General features: G+C 41.3%; 2 protein-coding genes across 10 annotated transcripts in view; one reads left to right on the top strand and one right to left on the bottom strand.

The window, feature by feature from the left end:
• LOC135947208 (uncharacterized) overlaps nucleotides 1–13,183 on the top strand; it is a 44,176-nt gene extending 30,993 nt beyond the window's left edge. For both annotated transcript variants that reach the window (XM_065495881.1, XM_065495880.1), the window contains exons 3-4: nucleotides 10,313–10,439; nucleotides 11,564–13,183. In XM_065495881.1, the coding sequence (XP_065351953.1) occupies nucleotides 10,313–10,439; nucleotides 11,564–11,761 (325 nt within the window). In that variant the 3' untranslated portion in view covers nucleotides 11,762–13,183. The remainder of the gene's footprint in view (nucleotides 1–10,312; nucleotides 10,440–11,563) is intronic.
• Nucleotides 13,184–13,354: 171 nt separating this feature from the next.
• Nucleotides 13,355–19,478, bottom strand: part of Cirl (Calcium-independent receptor for alpha-latrotoxin) — a 65,572-nt gene continuing 59,448 nt past the window's right edge. For 5 of the 8 annotated variants that reach the window (XM_065495871.1, XM_065495873.1, XM_065495874.1 and 2 more), the window contains 10 exons: nucleotides 19,145–19,472; nucleotides 18,656–19,085; nucleotides 18,183–18,408; nucleotides 17,956–18,121; nucleotides 17,499–17,713; nucleotides 17,317–17,420; nucleotides 16,986–17,030; nucleotides 16,602–16,770; nucleotides 16,166–16,342; nucleotides 13,355–14,982 (listed from right to left, as the gene is read on the bottom strand). In XM_065495871.1, coding sequence (XP_065351943.1) covers nucleotides 14,089–14,982; nucleotides 16,166–16,342; nucleotides 16,602–16,770; nucleotides 16,986–17,030; nucleotides 17,317–17,420; nucleotides 17,499–17,713; nucleotides 17,956–18,121; nucleotides 18,183–18,408; nucleotides 18,656–19,085; nucleotides 19,145–19,472 — 2,754 coding nt within the window. In that variant the 3' untranslated portion in view covers nucleotides 13,355–14,088. Of the gene's footprint in view, nucleotides 14,983–15,951; nucleotides 16,343–16,601; nucleotides 16,771–16,985; nucleotides 17,031–17,316; nucleotides 17,421–17,498; nucleotides 17,714–17,955; nucleotides 18,122–18,182; nucleotides 18,409–18,655; nucleotides 19,086–19,144; nucleotides 19,473–19,478 lie in introns of all 8 variants that reach the window. The other 3 variants (XM_065495879.1, XM_065495876.1, XM_065495875.1) reach the window with 3 other exon arrangements.

Genomic DNA, 19,478 nt, shown 5'->3' with positions numbered 1-19,478 from the left:
AAACAGAAAATTGGAGAGTGAATTGTTTTAGCTACACTATTTGGAACTTCAGTTGCTTCTGCTTCTAGAATTTCAACGACAATCTGCTGCTCTTAGCACTTGTTAAAATATCATCAAAAAGTTTTTCACAATAATTTAAAAGTGAGCAGTTTACTTGAAGCTTAATGAAAAATTTCTAGACCACAATCTAAAATATAACATGTTGAATCCAGGAACTCGAATCCACCTCTCCTGATCCGATCAGTGTCAAGCAGAATTCGGTTTAACAGGGCGTGTGAATTAAACCTGAGTAAAAAGGGCTTTGTCACACTTTCCGAGTGTAAAAGCTTTTCTGAGAAATATGGAGTAGCAGTGTGTGAGTTTTCCGCATCTGTCGGCGGTATTTGCGGATTAATTTGGTAATGAAGTGCCGCTGACTAAGCGGATCAAGAGCTGCTGCGCGCGTGGTAATTACGTCAGACAATTACGGTGCCGACATGTGGCACTAATGGATAAACTTTCGGACACACAGCCAAGAAGAAAAGACGGAGAATAACTTGGCCCAGCGCAAATCGCTCAGAATTTGCCGCTTAATTACTCAATTCACGCCGTCTGCTCCGATCCTCACTCTTTCGCACCATGATTCAACGCATTGTTGCATAATTATATCTGCTGCATCATTTTGATCATACTTTGAAGATTTAAATCATGGATTTGCATCTACCATCAAAGGAACTGCATTTTTATCTAATTTACAGTTGAAAACCTAATTTTTAATTTAATTCAACAAATAAACTCACAGTTCTGCCAAGAATGCTTGGCGTTTTCAGAAAAGGTCTACAAGTAGACATTTCATCTCACCAAAACGCTCAGCGGTATATTAAAGAAGCCTCAAAATATTCCTCCCATGGGGGAGATACCCGTCGTCTCCTGGTAATAAACAATGCTCTGATTCGGTTTCCCCTGTAGTGGAGCGAGCTTCTAAAATTTTCTGTGGGCTGCTGCGTTCAGCGCGCTTTAACAGTTCTCTTTTTCTGGGGGAGTGAGTACACTTTTTCATATTTGTGGGCAGATAGAGGTTAAGCCTTCGTTTGAATGCGGGTCGACGCTTTTCAGAAGGAGTGCAAACGGTGGCAAAGCGAGTCCATTCAACGCGAAATTAAAATCCCGTTCGCAGCCAACCGCAATTTCCGCGACTTACATTCCAGGAAGAAGTGCTACTCTTTTTTCGCCATTTTTCACGGGATTCCGCCTCCTGCTTGGCAACCGTGCAATTCCACGCAAATTAGCTCCGTTTTTAGCATTTCCCAGCTATAATGTTTGTTTTAGTTTCTCTCTCCCACACTCTCTCCGGATGCTTTCAGAGAAGTAACTTTTTACAATTTCCTGCAATTAAATAGGAAATATGGTGTTTAAAATACATAATTGTTACAGCCGCTAAGAAAATACGAGGAATTTTCGCTATCAATAAATGTAAATTTATGGATTCAATTCATTTCCACCTTTCAAGATGGCAATCAACCTGTCTTACTGCAATATTCTTTCTGCTCCTCTCATGAACAGAACGTTTTTTGCTGTCTGCCGAAACATCTTTTACTTTGGTCCAAGCACAGGAAAGTCTTTGCACAGAAGTTGCGCCAATAATATTGCTCTCAAGTGGCGCGTAACTCGAAAGTGCGCAGACGACGAGGAAACAACGGAATGCTTTTTGTTTGTCTCGAATTTCAAAAGAAAGGGTCGTCTGCGAAATCACTTACTCGCCCAGGGCAGAATGAATTTAGAAGACGAGCGATTGTAATTCTGTCGTGGGAAGTGAGGCGAGCGAGAGCACTCGATTCTGTGAAAGCGGATTCGCGTGTGATGACATATGTTCGTAGACTGAGCCGCCGGCTGGTCCTCTTGAATATTTATGAGGAAATTCCTGAAGCAGCAAAATGCTCTCCAAAGATCTCTGGGGTATAAATTTTTGCTAGTTATCTTTTAGCGTATTAATTGTCACAACACAAGTGCCACCTCTGTGGCGTAAAACTCAAGTTTTCTCTTAATTAGTTTGGCAAAAAATGGGAGTAATACATAAAATTAGTTCTGTTTTCGTGCAAATTTAATGCAGTGAAACCATTTCTTATCTGAAATAAATACTAGTATGGGTAAAACTAGTTTCAACGGTTGAGACCAACAAGACGCGAAAAAGTAAACTTGACATTAATTTTAGAAGCTTTCCAAACCCAATAATCCTTGAAAAGCTAACTGTCAGGAAAGTAATATATTTTTTGTGAGCATTCTCCCAGTTCTCATTTCCTATTTTCCTTTTAGAAACGAATGTCGGCTTTTTTCTAGTGCGCAAAAAGTAACTCTTTGAAAGTCTTTTCTCAACGTTGGACGGGACTTTTCAGGTGGTTTAGAGATATATTGTATCTTTTTTATTAACCTGCAATGTTCACCCTTTAACATCCCTATGCTAGTGTAGCAGGTATAAAATAATTTTTCGCAATTAAAAATGGAATGGTATGAATGATCAGCTGAACTTGTGAATTGTGCTTCGGCATAGTTTGCATAAAAATAAGATCAGTCACCGGCCGCCTCTCTCGGTCATCAATTTACATTGGTGTTATTGCCGTTTATATACAAACAACTAGATGTGCGCGTCGAATTCGGTTCTTTGAAATTTACAGGCAGTCTGTTTTTGACGTTCTTTCTTAAAAACACAAACAAGCGCTCCTGGATGAAAACACTCTTTTATGGAGATGTTTTAGCTGACCAAGCAATGTTTTTTATCCCTGGTGGCCAAGGATAATTTTTATTTTCACTAAAGTATTGAGTTTAGTTAATTATTGGGTTTCCATCGATTTCTTCAACTAAATATTACCTATTCCACTCCAGTATTTATTTCGAGTATATTTTTATACCTGCTACAATATCATACAGGGATATTAAAACCCCTTGCAATTTACAAATTTTGCAAATGGGATTAAATTAATATGAATGGTAAAATAATATAAACGAAGGGGAAATAAGCTGATTTCCAATTACAGTCGAATCCGCTTTTCCAGCCTTTCAATCTTTTTCGCTTTGGAAGCTGGATGCGTTCGAAATCTGTTTGTCACACGTTCGAGTGACACCTGACACGTGGCTATCAACCAACGTGTGGTGCTAGGGTGTAATGAAAAATTGATTCGCTCACGCATGAATAGGCCGTCAATGGGAAATAAAAGAGGCAGAGAGACAAGCTCTCGTGGTGGCAGGCGCCCGTCAAGCCGTGTTATGTGCTGCTACGAATTCTCGGCAGCAAATACATATTTATCTCGCTTGTCATGCGAGAGCGTACAAACATTTTTCACGTGCTCCAATAACGTGCTCCTAGAAAACATATATTTACGCCATGCTGCGCGTAGACGTGCAAAAAAGACCTCTTTCGTCCGATGCAAGAAATATTATTCGTGTTCACCAATTCAAAAATGCCAGGATAGGATTTTTTTAAACTTTTGTCAATTGAGTAGGAAATCAATACTAAACTCACTCAGTTAGCTACCCCTAGAGCGATTTGAATGGACGAAAGCAACACGCGGTGTGCAAATCCGAAACGACCACGTCGAGAGTAATTAAATTGGAAGTCCGCAGCAATCATACAGCGCGTACGCCAAATTGAAATTTCCTGATGCAGCACTCGATAAACACGCTCTATTTATTTCCGGGAGACTAATAAATATGCAAATTACGGCTGCACGGTGTTGGTGGTCAGGGAAGCGCAGAACCATAGCCAATCATATTAGCGAGAAAGAACAGCCTAATTAAAACTCAATTCCGCTGCGTCTGCTCGTGCATGAGACAAACAAGCAACTTCATTAGGGCCTCTCTTGTTACCATGTTTCAAAAACAAAATACGGCGGCGAAGAACTTAATGACGAAGCGAAGCCGTGCTGACGGAGAGAAAAATAATAAGACACGCCGCGCCTTATTGCGTTTCCCGCCGGGCGAAATTTCCCCGAGAGAGAGAGAGAGAGAGAGAGAGAGAGAGAGAGAGAGAGAGAGAGAGAGAGCAAAGTATGCGCTCCAAAGTCATAAGGGTTGCCCACCCCTCATTCCTTCGCCTTCGACGCTGCTGCTGCCGCTGCCATACCACCGAGTGGGTTTAATTCCAACGTGAAACAGAGCCGGCGATGCTTGAGGCCCAATCGAGCCCCATCGACGCGTTTCGAGGGCGTTTGATCGGCTTCATCAGTATGCAAACGACTTGCGACGATGGCCGCTGACACGGATTGAAACGCGGCTAATGGCTCTGCTCTATTTGCAAATTGTGCTCTTCGCCAGGGAAAGTGACCTTACAGTTGGTCTACTCACGATCCTAATCCTTAGCCCGTGAAGGCAAAACTCTGGTCCTTCTTCGTGTGCAAAAGCAAAATCACAGAGAAAATTCAGACAGAATGTGCTCTGCACCCGCTATCGAGGGAATTCAATCAATCGAAGTAAGTTTTTCTGCTGAGGAAGTTTGTGAAAAGGATATTTTATCGGCTTCCAGGTATAAACTCACCACAGTTTTAGTATCAAAGAACCCTCTGGTGGGTGAAACGGACTCTATCTTCTAAAATTCTGACATATGAGATGAATGCGATTAGTGTCTTCAACCCGAAGAAATAATTTAATTTTTAAAGACGATTTTCGATAAGCGTTAATTTTGCTTCAACGTGACCCATTAAAGAAATTCTCGGAAAACAAACTTAAAAAATAAAGGTTTGATCCTGCTCTTCTAAATCGTAAAAAGGGAAGTGAACGAGGAAAAATTATTTGTTTATCGTGCGATAATTAAGAACAAGCTGAAGTGTCACTTGTGAAAATCAATTCCTATTTGAATTTCAATTACTTATTTTTAATGATTTTACTGTTAACCCTATTTAAGTCCTGGATTTCAAGTGAAATCAGCAAGGATGGTGAAACACGCTTTAAGGGTGCGCACCATAAACAGCATTCTGCTTTATTAAACTCAAGGAGAGTTGTGAAAACATTCGTTTGCTCCTTCCAACTAAACGCTTTGTTGTTGTTGTATAATTAGATGGCAAAGTTTTGAGGCTTGCCGAAATCATCATAATAAGCCGAGCAGAAGCAACTTCGACCCCGGCAAAGACAAGCTTGAACGATTGTATATATGTACATATATATATATTATGTGGAATGTGTTGTGTTTCTCGGGGCGCGGGTTAGTTAAATTTAATTGACACACGCGACACTCACTCGCGGATGCAATGTCAACATGCCGATCCCCGGGGAAATCAGCCAAGCAACCAGATCAATGCCACTTTTTACCGTGTTTGTAATTCGCGCTGCGTATTTTTATAACAAGCGCTCTTTGTGCTCGCTGCCGGCTTTGAAATCCGATTTCCAGCGTGCGGAGAATAATGAGCTGTCATGTCAATAAATTTATCATTTGTAGCGAAGGGCCGATAGCGGAGACGAACGACACTTTATGCGCGAGGCGCCAAACTGAATTATTGCCAGACTTTTATGAAAACTTTACTATCGGCGCAGCTCGCAGAGGAATTTCAGCCAAACAGATGCTACGTTCCAACCCTTTACGAGGCTGGCCGTAAATTTAGAATCAATTTTCGCGCGTGGCACACACCTTTGTCCCATCTGGAGGTAATTTTTCGGAAAAGCAAACTCGGCAGGCGAAAAAGGGCACGTGCGCACGAAGGGTCGTGCAGTCGTGAATAATTAGCGAATCTTTTGTTTGGCGCCGAGTAATGGGCTGAACGTGCTCGGGTCGCCTGGCAATTGCTCGCGCCGGCCGCATAATTGAATGTGTGGAGCGGATCTCCGTGTCTGTCTGTCTCTTCCACTCTCACGGTGACGTGTCCCGCCAGCATACAATCCACCTGATTAAATAACACAGCCCGGCTCGTTAGGCGCCAAATGAGCGACGTCATTATGCAACCGACACTCGAGTTTTGTCCTCAATTAGGCCCTGGTGCGGCCACACAAGAGTTCAAGTCCAGCTTTCGTGCATATTCATAGGCACGCCCCTAAATCACGATGGAAATAACTGAGGAGCCTTTGTGCTAGCGCTCACACGTCAGCACCAAGTTTTGAGAATCCAGTCTAAGCTAATGTGCTATTAAATTTACAAGATAATCAACTTTCGCCTGATTTGGCCTCTTCATTCAAACTTTTTTAGCTCTTTGGCATTTTTAGTAGATTCAAGAGCAAAACCACAATCAGTGCGGCAAGAGGTTTTTTCGTTCCTTATCGATTGAGCTGCTTTTCTTCTTCATCTATTCGTGTTTAATTTTAGAACAATATATTATCCTCGTCACTATTAAGAAAACAGTTTCTTTTAAAATCAAAAGCGTAGGTGCACTTATTTATCTTGTATTTTGTTTTTAATATTAGTTTCCAAGTTTTCATTTATTAAAGCGTTTCTCAAGAAAAGTTATTTGCTAAACATGCCTAGAAAAATGTCCAAGATATATTAATAATTCAAAATGTCAAAGAAAGAGGCATGCATTGTATACTGCCAAGGGAATTGCGAAATCACTCCCCTGGCTGCAGCTTTATTGCAATTTTGCCTCTACGGGAGCGGAGGAAATCCTCTTAGGAAAAATTAATAAGAAAAGTACAGAGCAAGAGAGCAGCAGAGAAAAAAATCTCAGTTACTGAAAGGGAGCGGCGGCCATTGTTTGCTGCGTCTCTCTTTGTTGCCGCTACTTTTGCAACAACCTCTATTCACCCTGCATTTGTTAAACGCGCCGGCAGATTGTAAAATGAATGCACCTGCCAAGCCTTTGACTGAAGTCTCTTGCGTTTAATTCAATAAGGAATAATGCATCACTTCTCCTCGTTTAAATTAAGGCGATAGTAACTATTTGTATTCATATAGGACAAGGTTTTGATTTGTTTAAATTGATCTTTCCAACTGTGGATGCTTCAAAATGAAGGGAAACGACGTTGAATAAGATGATTTTAAATTTAGTATCTGGTAACAAATATAACGATATTTTTTACTATTAGTCGTGTGGTATACAATTCTTTGATATAATGTATATTCAGTCGTATTAAAATATGATTTGTAAAACTATTATTTATAAAGGAATAATGGCAAGGGTTCTCTATTGACAATGTATATCTGTTTATTATTCATGTATATTACATTAGGTCATATTAAGCTGAAAGTTATATGAACAATGGCAAAAGGACAATATGAGTCCTAACATTTGTATCTGTCGTCTTACTTAGGAGCAAGAGCAAGAATAGTGCGTTTGTGAGCGAAATTATTTTACATAGGACCGTCGCACAAGCAATCCTCTAGGGTCAGCCAGAAAATGAGAAATCAAAAGCGGTGCTGATTCGTGTGGCCCACCTTATTTGCTGAGGCCTTTGATCTTGCTTGGGCGTCTAGCCAGGTGTTCCCGCTGGCAACACGATCGCCAAACCCTGGGGCTGTCAACTTTGCAGCTTCCTGGGGGAAAAAACCAATGTTTGATTGCCAAACTTGGCAAATATTGGCAGCGCGAATATCGTCCAAATTTCGCTTCGTATTTGCAGTGCTAATTGGCTTTTTCTACATTCTCATTGCAAATCGGTGCAGATTAGTCACGTCCTGCGGTTATATCCAGTTTGCAGCGTAGATCTTTATTTGCCGGCTGTTGATTTGTGTACACGGGCGATAAAAACTCGTCATTTCACCAATTAGACCGAGTGTATTTTGGACTTTGTTTAAACAGTGTATTTCTAAATGACTTAAACCTATGTCATAGTTAAACAGGACGGATAACAGAGGTGAAAAAAGTAAAAAGAGTTATATTGTCCGTTCTCGTGCTGGACAGCATCTGAGTCAGCCCCTCAGGCCGTATCTGCAGTTAAATATTAATTTTGATTTACGGGCTGAATATGTGTTTTTTACCCATTTAATAAAACGTAATGCCAAATTCAACGTTTTTAAAAAGAAGGTCAAAATTTTCACCCCATTTTTTTATAAAATCTTTCCTAACTATTTTCACCAGATATATTAAAAGTTAAATATCGCTATGATATTGCTGCCAATAGAATCAGCTATCAAGTGGGAAACAAACCACCTCTTGATCTTGCACGCCTCATTTATTTGTCATTCTAGCTCAAGTCATGTCCGTAGAAATGTCGAATGTGGCTGCACAGGCAGAAACTCCCTCTGGTGGAGCCCTATGATTCTTATGAGGGGGCTTATATTGTGCATCGCAATTGCGGCGTTCAAAGACGAATGTCAAGACGAGATTAGCCCAATTTCCTGCTCTTCCTTCTGCTGTGCTTGGTGCTCGAGTTTTGAGCACCAACCGACAAACACGTCGTCAGCTGTCGTCCTTGGATTCGCTGCATGCCAACTTTTCCCGCACTCGTCTCCTTCTTTGAAACATTCTTTCCCTTTGTTTTCCCTTTGTGTGTATCATCACAGCGGACGCAATTTGCATAAATATTCAACGCAGCTGCTGCTTTTACCCGGAGCAAACAAACCTGATTTATACAATACGGATTCTGTTGAGAGCTAAGTTTGCAGCATTGTTTTCCGAACTGCTTATTGAGTTTACGAGGGTCGATGCAATTGTCTCTTTTGCTCTGTATCTCAACATATCAACCCTGCGTGTTTGAATTCAAAGTGGAGGATATTTAAGGATTATGATGCCGTTATCAAATTTGATAATCCAAAAGAAAAATCAGGTTGGTTTTATTGTTCATTATCCAATACAAGAAAATTCAATTTATTCTTAGATTATAAAATACATTATTAAAGTATTATAGTACTATTTCATTGCCACGTGAAATATAATTATATTAATAGAAAACAAGGTGAAACTAACTATAGTTAATTTCACCTTGACCCCTTATACACGAGTCGTAATATATAACCTGCTGCTACCGCAAATTTTCTGAAAGGTAATCGGGACAGCAGGAAACGGTTCTCATTTTATTGGCACAAATGTTGCCTTTGTAAGGGAGTGCGGTGATGTGTGAAATTGAAGCCCACTTTTACGACTTGGAAACCGCGGTCGCCTTGGAATCGGTGGGTAGGCAACGACTGCGTCACAAGTGCCAGACCGGTTGCATAACCAAGACTCGCGCGAAACAAAACGTCCTCGTCTGGATAATTGTTCAGCCGGTACAATTTTCTACATTTTAGTGCTCTTTTCTGCTCACGAAAGCGGCGCTTAAGCTAATTAAATGGCAGTTGGGCTTAACAACCCGCATGGAACGATTGTGTTACCTCGCGGAACGACGCAATTAAAACGCAGCTGCTATTTTCCCCGCGTTTCAATTCGACAGAGTTTCGCAAGTTGCCACCAGTCGTCGCCGAAACGCGAATTTATTGGTTGTTGCCGCACTTCTGAGAATTGTGTGCTCCTCTGGGCTCGAGGCACATCTAGATTATCCAAACATTTTACTTCTGAAGTCAATCAATAGCTTTTCGCACTCGAAACTTTGCATCTTGGGCTACGCTACAAATTTGTTCCTGATATTGCGCAACAGCCGATCTGGAAGATCTCTGAACAAGATTTCTGTGATTAGGCTTAGACTAATGGCATTTCTTGTTTAACAACTACTGAGTGCATGGGAAGCTTAAATAATTATTTCTGCAAGAAAACCATTTATCTAATTTAGTAATAGAGTAAATATAGTAAGTTTCTATAGGGAGAGAGCAATACAATATTAAGTTGTGCAGTAAAATGCTAATTTTCAAGTTTATTGCTAGGAAGGACTGTGAGGCGTATTATATCAGGAAATAGATTATTTTCAGCCAGCTTTAATGTTTTTAAATTTAGATATGAATTAATTATCCGCAATAAAATTACTTTTATTGAATCTAAAATGTCTTAATACGCTTTGATATGCATGGTGCTCAATCAGAAGTTTTTCACGTCATGCAAAAAGTAAATAAAAATTGCGTTATATTAGATTCCTGGAAGTTTTTTTTTTAATTTCTCCCAGCATCCCACACTATTACACGTAAATGGTAAGTGTCTTATATAGCTGTTTGTATTTTGCTACGGTTTCATGTATTCAAAACCATCTCAAGTTCAATCCGAAAATCATTAAACTTTCCTGCCTAACAGCTCATGAGAGAGTACATATAACGAGTGTTCTTCTATTCTCAAAGGGAAACAGGAAAAACTTAAATTAAAAAAAGGAATATAAGAAAAACAGTTTTCCCAATAAATCCTACGCTTTTCATTTTGATCTGTATTTGCGTGTGACTTTGCCGAGAGCAGAGGCGGGAGGCAAGGCCAGCAGTTGACCCATCTCAATTGTCAGTGTCAAACTGGGCGCCCCCGCAGGGAGAGCATTGTTGATTGACTAGTATTTTCGACTGTTGCAGGAGCGTGGGTTCGCCGTGCCACGGCACGCTGCTGCCCGCCGTGTACCGAGCGGCGCTCACCCACTCGGCCAACATCTCGCACCGGCCGCCCGTCGACTTCTCGCACGACGCCATCCTCTACGTGACGGTATGTGACCCAAACACTCCAACGCGCGCGCCTCGTCGTTATTGGCGAATTCCTCCCGCACATTCACAGCACACGCTCGCTCTCGCTCGCAGACAACTTATTCAGCCCAAAGCGTTTGACCTCTGACTGCGCCAATCGATTTTACTTGTTGGCAAACACGCTTAGCTTTTCCCCCTCAGCCAGAATCAGGAATTTTTCCTCTTTCCCTTTGCTGTTCACAACAGAGCTCAGCACTTGTTACTGTCAATCATCAGGAGGTTAATGTGATTTTCTTTATTCAATTTTTTTTTAGGAAATAATTAAATAGATATATCTCTTCATTTAAGTTTTACTTTTTATATGACAATCAAATTTTAAAAGACGTTAATTTTGTCAAGGTTAATTTATAAGTGACTGTTTACTGTATTTACTTTCTAGATTTCATACTACTTTAAAAAAAGTTATTTTCTTTAGGAAATAAATATATCTTACTTAGGGCAGAATCTCACGCTAATTTAAATCTTTGTTTATAATAAATAATTTTTTTATACTTCTCTTTCTGATTATTTAGAGGTTGATCCATCTGGACCCCTTCCTTGACTCTGATAATGATAGATTTTTGTTTTGGACTTTATGAAAAAAAGTAACATTAAAAATATGTTCATGTAATTTTGATATTTCTAAATGGTAATGTTGCGACCCTCAGGATGATGTTTTGAGTTATTAAATTAAAATCTAATCAACAGGAAGATATTGCTTGAATTTATAATTAATTTTACGTGACTCTAAATAACTCAGAAAAAATTGCGGCTTTAGATTGATTCCATGTTTTATAAATAATTTTGGGTATTATCCCTCCGTGATGAATAAATTAATTGTTCTATGTATGAAGTACAAACTATGATTAAATGTAAAAAAACGCAACACTAACGAGCAATCCCAATAACAAATATCGGAAATTCTGACCTGATATATTTTGAAGATGAATTTTTATTAAATACAAAACAAATATTTCATATGATCGGGAAATTCCTGCTAAACATTTTTTCCCTCACTGACAACCATATCCCTGAAAAAAATCGCTTTTCTTGCAATCTTATAAATCCCTGAAAAAGAGATTCTGACCTTTCTTCTTCGTTTCACAGGTGATCGTGGTATTCTACGCGGCGATTATCGCTCTGCTGGTGGGCACGAACCTGAGACGTCGACGAAACAGACCAACGATCACGGCACCCCCGCAGCAGCAGCAAATTTTGTTTGACGACAGCAATGGTTCGACCAAGGTGGAGAATCTGAACAAGGACTTGATCGCCGAGATGCCACCAGACATCGCGAACGTGTGATCCGGCGACCAATTGCTGTCTATATCATATGCTCGCGACGAGAAGAGAGATGTATTTTTAAAACTTGCTTTACAGAACACGCTAATCAAGCGAAAAACGGCCGATTCATTTATCCCACACATCATTCCACTGGAGATTTATATTTTTACTCGTACTTTGTTCCGCTAAACTCAATTTCGACCAACCAGAAACAAATTTCAAAAGCGTTCCATATCAGCATTGAGAATATCACCAAGGGTGCGTTTTTGACGGCCCTGACCCGAACCAAAAATGTAAAAATCTAACCACGTACTTTGTGTCGGCTTTATTTTGACTCTTTTCTAAGAGAGGACCGGAACAAAGTAACTGGTGATGAACAATAAAGAGAGAAGCAGGAGAAACTACTAATGTAACGTGTAGAGAAGGTCACTTGTGTATCAGCAACCACTTCAGCGCAACCCTTATTTCGCCGCAATGGACGCGGCAAATGCCATTTTAACCTAACGCAGTCTTGGCAATTTTCACCGCTGGCATGATATGGGCGTTTAACTGGCTGCTCGCACGTAATTTCATTTGACAGAGAGCACTTCCCCTATCATCACACACACACTCACAAAGACCCTGTAATGAATGAAAAGCTTTACTTCTCTTTCTCACTCATTCAGCTGGCATCCCCAGAGAGAGCCATCAGTAATTCCTTCCCCCCTTCGAAGTCGTGCAAATTTGCTCTCGCAGGGCTCATCAAAACCTGCTTTGTGCGTCGAGAGCCGAAATAGGACTTCTTGGGCTCGTGATTTTCAACTCTTGACGATATTCGATCTTTTTTGGAGCAAAATACAAATTTTACCAATTAAAAACTGGGACAAAACATCCTCATCAAAATTAAAAGGAAAGCAGCAATTTTTATTATCCTTAACAAAAAATGTAAATATACCCATCAGCAAATCTGTATTTTTAGTTACTCTTGTTTCCAGTCCATAGTTAAAATGATTATACTGTATCAAAACCATTTGTTAAATTAAGGTTAATTTATTAAAAAGTTTCCATAGATGATTCTTCTTTTTATGATAACATTCTAGTGTCACAGAAAATGTAGTATGCAAATGACATGAGTTCCTAGAGATCTCGATCTAGAATTGATTTCAATTGCCCGATCCTCTGCGCTGAAGTGGTTGTGCAAATATTTGAATTCGTTGTTGAATAAGAAATAAGAGCCCACAATTCCATGTCCGCGGTCTATCTTTCTCATCTTTGTTCAGTGTATTTGCCAACGAGACTCAAAAACTATTAAATGATGTTGAATAAAAGAGAGCTAAAGAAATATTGGATGAAAAGAATGGCAGAAATATGTATTCTGTATAGCTCGGTCGGCTCAATGTGAATATAAATAATAATAAAGGCAGTGCGCCGCGGTTAGGCGCCGAGAAGCATTTTCCTGGTGTACTAACGGCGTTGTTATTTTTTCATTACATCTTCTAAATGCAGGAGCGAGTCCCAGAAGGGTTGCATCAAGCAGAGACGCTAACTAGATTAAACAGAGGTGAGGTAGTAAGCCAAAACTCCATTTCAAACTTTTAATTGGAAACTCAAACGAAGAAAGTAAACAGCAGTGGATTTTTTATTACTTTTCATAAATAATTTATTTTCTCGTTTGTGCACTTTTCTCTCAAATTTTACTCAGCAAATCAAGATCTAACAGTCTTCAAAAAACGGTTGCATCACAGTTCTTTTTTTTACATCGAAACAACATTACTTCCTCTTACTTTGCCTCACATTGATTCGCCATTCCTCTAAGAAATTTGGGGTACATTTGTATTTTATTAACACACACACCTGTGGTTTTCGTTAGGGGATTCCATGCTGGCTTTACGAATTGGAAGCAACACTTAACCATCAGGTTTGTCTCTGTTGTTTGTTGGGTTTTAATTTAATATTTAGTTTTACATCATACTTAATTCCATCTATACACTGAATATATTTAATACCATCGCGTGTCTGCCAGGCATCTAAACACGTATAAAGGTTCTTAACACTAGAACTTTATACACAACGTTCACACAGTACACTTTCGTCCGACACTTCCGAGGTGACAACAAATGCATTTGCCAGAAGAGATGCTACTCAACAGTCAGATGAAACGATCACGTGATCGTTTTTAAATTGTCCCACTCTGCAAAAGCGGTCGAATGGCAATAAATAGTCAGAGAGTATCGCATTTTGTACACAAAAGCGCGGAGTGAGATAAAAAAAAAATCGCAATCGGAATCACATGCACACTAATCACGTGTTTTCTTACAGGCTAGAGTAGGATTTCACTAGCTGCTAGTGGAAAAGTGCGTTATTGGCGGTCAGCACTCGCTGTAGGGGGAAAGGACGACCGTCCTGGCCGAGTAGGGGTTGTAGGGGTCGACGGCGGCGGCCGAGTCGGGCTGCAGGTGGCACACGACAGTCTCGCCCTCAAGGAAGGCAACAGTGCGCGCACTCGCGTCTGGATACACAAATCCGGGCGACATCTGCCGCTGCACCCTGCGCATCAGCTCGGCGTCAAGCTGCTGCTGCTCTTTGAGATTGTGCCGCCAAAGGGCGTCAAACGTGACGGCCGACGAGGCAATCAGCGGCCGGTGGTCCGAGTAGCTGCGCGAAGACTGCCGGCTCATGTCGCTTTGCCGCCGGCCGTCCTCGTCAGACATGTCCGAAACCTGGATTTCGGTGGCGGCGCCGCCCCGCTCGATCTCCTCGTAGACGGGGTCATCCTCGGACGGCGGACGGCCGCCTCGCAGGTGCAGGCCGTCCCTGATTTCCGTGTATGTGTGGTTCCAGGGACTGGCGGCGCGTAGGTAGCCCTTCTTGCGGCCGCCGTGCGTAAGGTAGTGGTGCTGAGCGGCGATCTGGTGGTGCAGCAGATGCGGGACTAGGTGGGTCGGCGTGCGCACTTCTGCCTGTTGCGCGCGCGTCAGGGTGCCCAGCTGCTCGGCGCGTCCATAGTCCAGCTCGGCTGCCAGGATCACCTTAGACGGGTCGATGATGTTTGCCACGGGCGTCACCACCAGATCCTGGCCAGAGTAGTCGTTGCCAACCCCATAATCGATGCCGCGTCTCAGCGTGCCGCCACCATCCTTGTTGTTGTTGCCCCCGCCGCCGCGAAGATTGCTCATGCTCGTCAGCGTGGTCGTGTTGAGCGAGCGCGGCGACTCTTCCGCCTCCGAGTCCACGCGACCGTGGTACGACTTAAAAGAAATCTTCTGCGGGACAAAAAAAACGGAGCAAACCAAAATTAAAAAACCTCAAGCAAATTAATTGGTGGATTTAAAATAAAATGTGCGTTGTGTAAGGCCGTGAAAGTAATCAATAAATTATTAAAAAAGGCGAGATTTCCTCAAAAACTCTGCAGGCAGTTAAGACTCTTTATAATTGAAAATTATGCACTTCAGGCATTAATAAAAGTTCGAACAACTAGATCTTTGATTAAAACATTAATTTTGCTCAAGGTTTTTGTCAGGAAAGAGCTCAAGAACTTTATGGAAAAAAATAGAAACCAGATCCAAATTATCAGGCTGAAACGTAATTTTTATCACAGATCAAATTGAGTGAAAATTACATCCTGCAGTGTTTTTGGGGAGAATCAAAAATGATATAAATACTCGTTTTAGGCTCAAAATCGAATTGAATTTTCAGGTGTGAGTAGGTGCAGGTTTTACTGCTCCGTTAACACAACATTTGTTAGACTTTGCTTTTAATTTGATCAAACATTCGAGAGCAGGAGATCGATTAGAGAGCGAGGAAGGGCAAGGTGTCTGTCTGTCTGTGTGTGTCTACCTCTACAAAGAAAGCTACTAAATCCACATCACACCACCACTCCCGTGTCACTTCGTTAAAAGCGTTCGCTTGTTTCAACATTTTTTCCGTCTACACATTGAAACAATCTGGGTTCATTTTTGTCTGGTGCCAGCCGATGAAAGGTATGTTAAAAAAGCTCAAAAAGCAGCGAGTGTAAATAAAAATATGCAACTTAATCGGAAACGGTAGAATTAAATTGGAAAAGGCAAAGCTGATGCTGTTCTGCACGGGGAGTCAATCGACTAATTATTATTTATCTCTCGGTTAATATTTACACACAATAATAATAATGTATAATATATAAAAAAGCTCCAAGGTGCGGTTTAAAAACAGGGTGAGAACGCAAAAGTAAATATAGGCATGTCAGCACTTGCCTTGAGACTCATGGTTATTAATAGAACAGTGCTGGACACTCGTCGATCCCCGACTTGGTGTTGTGATAATTGAGGTGTGATGCGGATGTGAGTGGTACGAGGACGGGTAGTGGTGGTTGGGCTGGATTCGGGGGGCGTTGTTGGGGAAGTGGTGTGGCAGGTGGTGGTTGTGGCTGTGGAGGTGGTTGGGCAAAGAAACTACAGAGGTACCCACACTATTGCCGTGAGGTGACAATGCGGAGCTGTCTGTGCTATGGGAATTTGGAGCCGAAGGGGTGCCGTTGGAGCCGGCGAAAAAGCCCGAGCTCTGCTCCTTGCCCGAGCCGCCGCTGCAACAGCAGCACTGCAGCCAGCTGTTTCTTTTTATGAACCTTTTTATCTCCTTTTGAACCTAAAACCGAGCGAGAAAAGAAGGACCAACTTAAAATAAAGCAACCAAAAAATCAAAACAATCGGAAAATAAGAGTGAAAATTATAGAAAAAATTTCGGGAGGCGGTTCGAGGGACTTTACAATTATCTGCGGATATACATTTATTTATGGTACAAAATGGTTAACAGTCCGATTCGTTATTACACACCGTTTACATATTTTCCGATTGCGAATTTACAAGAGTGTGGTGGTATGTTGCAAGCCCAACAAGCTCCTTACCTTCTCGTTCTGAGCACAATGGAAAACAAATATAAACAGTCCCTGTAAGCTATTCAAAATTGTGAAAACGTAAGCCATGATGGCGGTCTCCTTGTTGAGGAACAGCAGGCCAAACGTCCACGTCAGGCCGAGCAAGAAGACGAGGGCAATTGCACCTCGCAGCCACGACCTGCGAACCAAAATCACAGTTAGTGAACGGTCGAAACCTTACTCAACTCTCTAGACGAATTGGACAAGCGCTTAGGAGCCCTTCCTGTGACGAAAAGCGGTAATTATTGTCCAACTCGCTAGTCATAGTGCTACTCTATTTCAACTAGTGTCACAGTTAATAGACAAAAATACAGATAGAGTAAAAGAGAAGAAAATTTTGAAAACCATCCTTACAAGTTTGTTTGGATTTTGTTGGAATGAGCATTCTCTTCCTTTCCACTATGCATGCAAAAAAGAACAAACAAAAGAGTTAAAAAGTACACACACCAAAAGAATGTTGGTAAATCTTATGACTCACCAAAATCAAGTGTTTTTAATTTTAGTAAGTAAATCAACGGTCTGCCTGACTCAACTAATTATTTTTAGGTAGCTTATCGAAAACCAACACCAACGTTATTTGTACAAAGAATTTGTCATTATAACTTATATAATAGTGATTTTTGACCAAACCATGCTCCTCAAATATTAGTGTCAAATAGTTTGTGCATAATGAAAAATCAAGTACCTGACGCTGGCAAGCCTGGCGTGTTCCTTGGTCTTCACAGGGACTGAAGTACTGCTGTGGCGGCACATTTTGTACACGGCCATGCTTAAAAAGACTAGATTGGCCTGAAAATGAGAAAATTATTAAATTAATTATTCATTAAAAAGCTACATATTTCTCATCGTAAAATGAGAGTCACTTACAAGAATCACGGCAATGACTGGTCCAACAAAACTCCAGATGAAGTAGTTCTCAGTAGTCAGCCAGCAGTATCGGTCAGTTCCATATCCATCAAAATCAACAATTCCAGACACAAGCACGATGATCAGGGGAGCGCCGTAGCCGATGATATAGTACCATTTGATGCGTGGCTTTTCAGCATCAAACACCTCTACCAGCATCACGTAAAGTTGGTATCCTAGAAATATTTTGCAATGTTATTTTCATATAGTATATTCCAATAAATTAAAAAATAAGGGCAAGTTAAAGGTTGATTTTTATACAATTAAAAGAGTGACGGATTAGAAAACAGACATTTTTCTTGGGTACTTTTTTAATAATTGGAACCATTAGTTTTACATTTCCGTCTCTCATTTACTTTTCTCTCATATTTGCAAACACCCTATGAGTTACTGAAGCAGGATTGGTTTAAAAGTGTACCTTCAAGGAACATCCAAGCAAATGCGCTGAGGAAAGAGTAGTGTAGAATAGCAGCCACTATTCCGCAAAGGATGTGCTTGTCAGTCTGTCCAATTCCAGCAAGGAAGACACTCTCTCCGATCAAGAGGCAGAAGCACAAGTTCTTGTGGATTGTTGTTCGGTCCGACTGCAATTTTTACATTGCGGTTAACCACTGGGCAAATGAAATTCTAATGAGTAGCTCGTACTTTGAGGTTACGAAAAAACTGAAATGTTATGATGGTTAAGAGAAGAAAGATGATAGAGATGGCGCAGCCGATATAAGTCAAGATCCGGAGGTAGGCCTCGTGCGTAGGTGCCAGCAGGGTTTCGTGCACGTCCATTAGGATAGCGAAATTCGTCAGGTGGTTACACTTGCACTCCGTGTGAGTTCTGTTGGTCGCCTCGACTTCACAGCCTTCTGAAGACCACGCACTGAAAATTCATTTTGCAAATGTTACTAACTAAATTTCATGCTATTTTATAATTATAAGAGATGTATAATTGGATATTAAAATAATAAAATGTGTATAAATCATTGCAATACAAATAATTGACCAGATGAATCAACATAATTAAAATATGTAAAAATTCGGAAAGAAAAGTGTAAGAAATATGACGAGCGGTTAAGATAACTCTGAATATTTCTTGTGAATATTCTAATTAATAAATTTGGCCATACCTCATTGTGTAGTCCCAGAAGACACAAGTTGGATTGCTGACATTTTCAGTCTTAATGTGCTTGAGGCACATCCTCACGGGCTCAGACAACTGGATGTGCCTTCCCTTGCTGAGCGAGGCAGAGATGATTTTGCTATTAATTAGCGACGATGAAGGCATCCCACCGTTGTTTGACGTATCCTCTCCTATACTAACGGCTGTGGACTCCTCGTGGGCTGCTGCTAGTGTGCTGCTCTTGGGCTGGAGTATCTCCTCAAGACGGTCAAACGCCATGAAGACCAGACGCACCAGGCCGGACTCACTGTTCTCGAGGAGAACACCGCGTGGAAGTTCGAGCCAGCCAATGTTGTTCAGCCACTCGTTGCTCGTGTACGGCGAGGGAAACTGCTCAGCGCCGGTATTCCTCGTCTCCAGAACCCGCACGGAAACCACTGAAAAGAAACATTTTGCAGGTCAAACTGAAAACGTCTTGCTTATTTTAAGAACTTACAAACATTCTTGACTTTCTCTTCAACGGTCTTCTCAACCACCATAGTGTTAGCCAGCAGGAAGGCGTTCTCCTCAAGGCCGGTCATGAGGGTGGTGGCGATACGCATCTGCTCGTTGTAATTTAAGTCCTTCCACGAAGACTGCTGTGAGTCATCCAGCAAATTGCTGCTCGTGAGGACCACCTTGTGCAACAGCTCGGACACTAACGCCTCCCTCTGGCGCTGGTCCGGGAATGACTGGACGTCCAAATTGATCTTATGCGCCATCGTCTTGATAATTTCGGACGTGGTCATCAAATCGCCGCCGTATAGCATCTTGTTAATTGTCACCTGCGG

The sequence above is a fragment of the Cloeon dipterum genome, chromosome X (assembly GCF_949628265.1).
Source record: "Cloeon dipterum chromosome X, ieCloDipt1.1, whole genome shotgun sequence".
Lineage (NCBI taxonomy): Eukaryota > Metazoa > Arthropoda > Insecta > Ephemeroptera > Baetidae > Cloeon > Cloeon dipterum.
The sequence above is the reverse complement of the archived record's forward strand: the minus strand, read 5'-3'. Positions and strand labels throughout refer to the sequence as shown.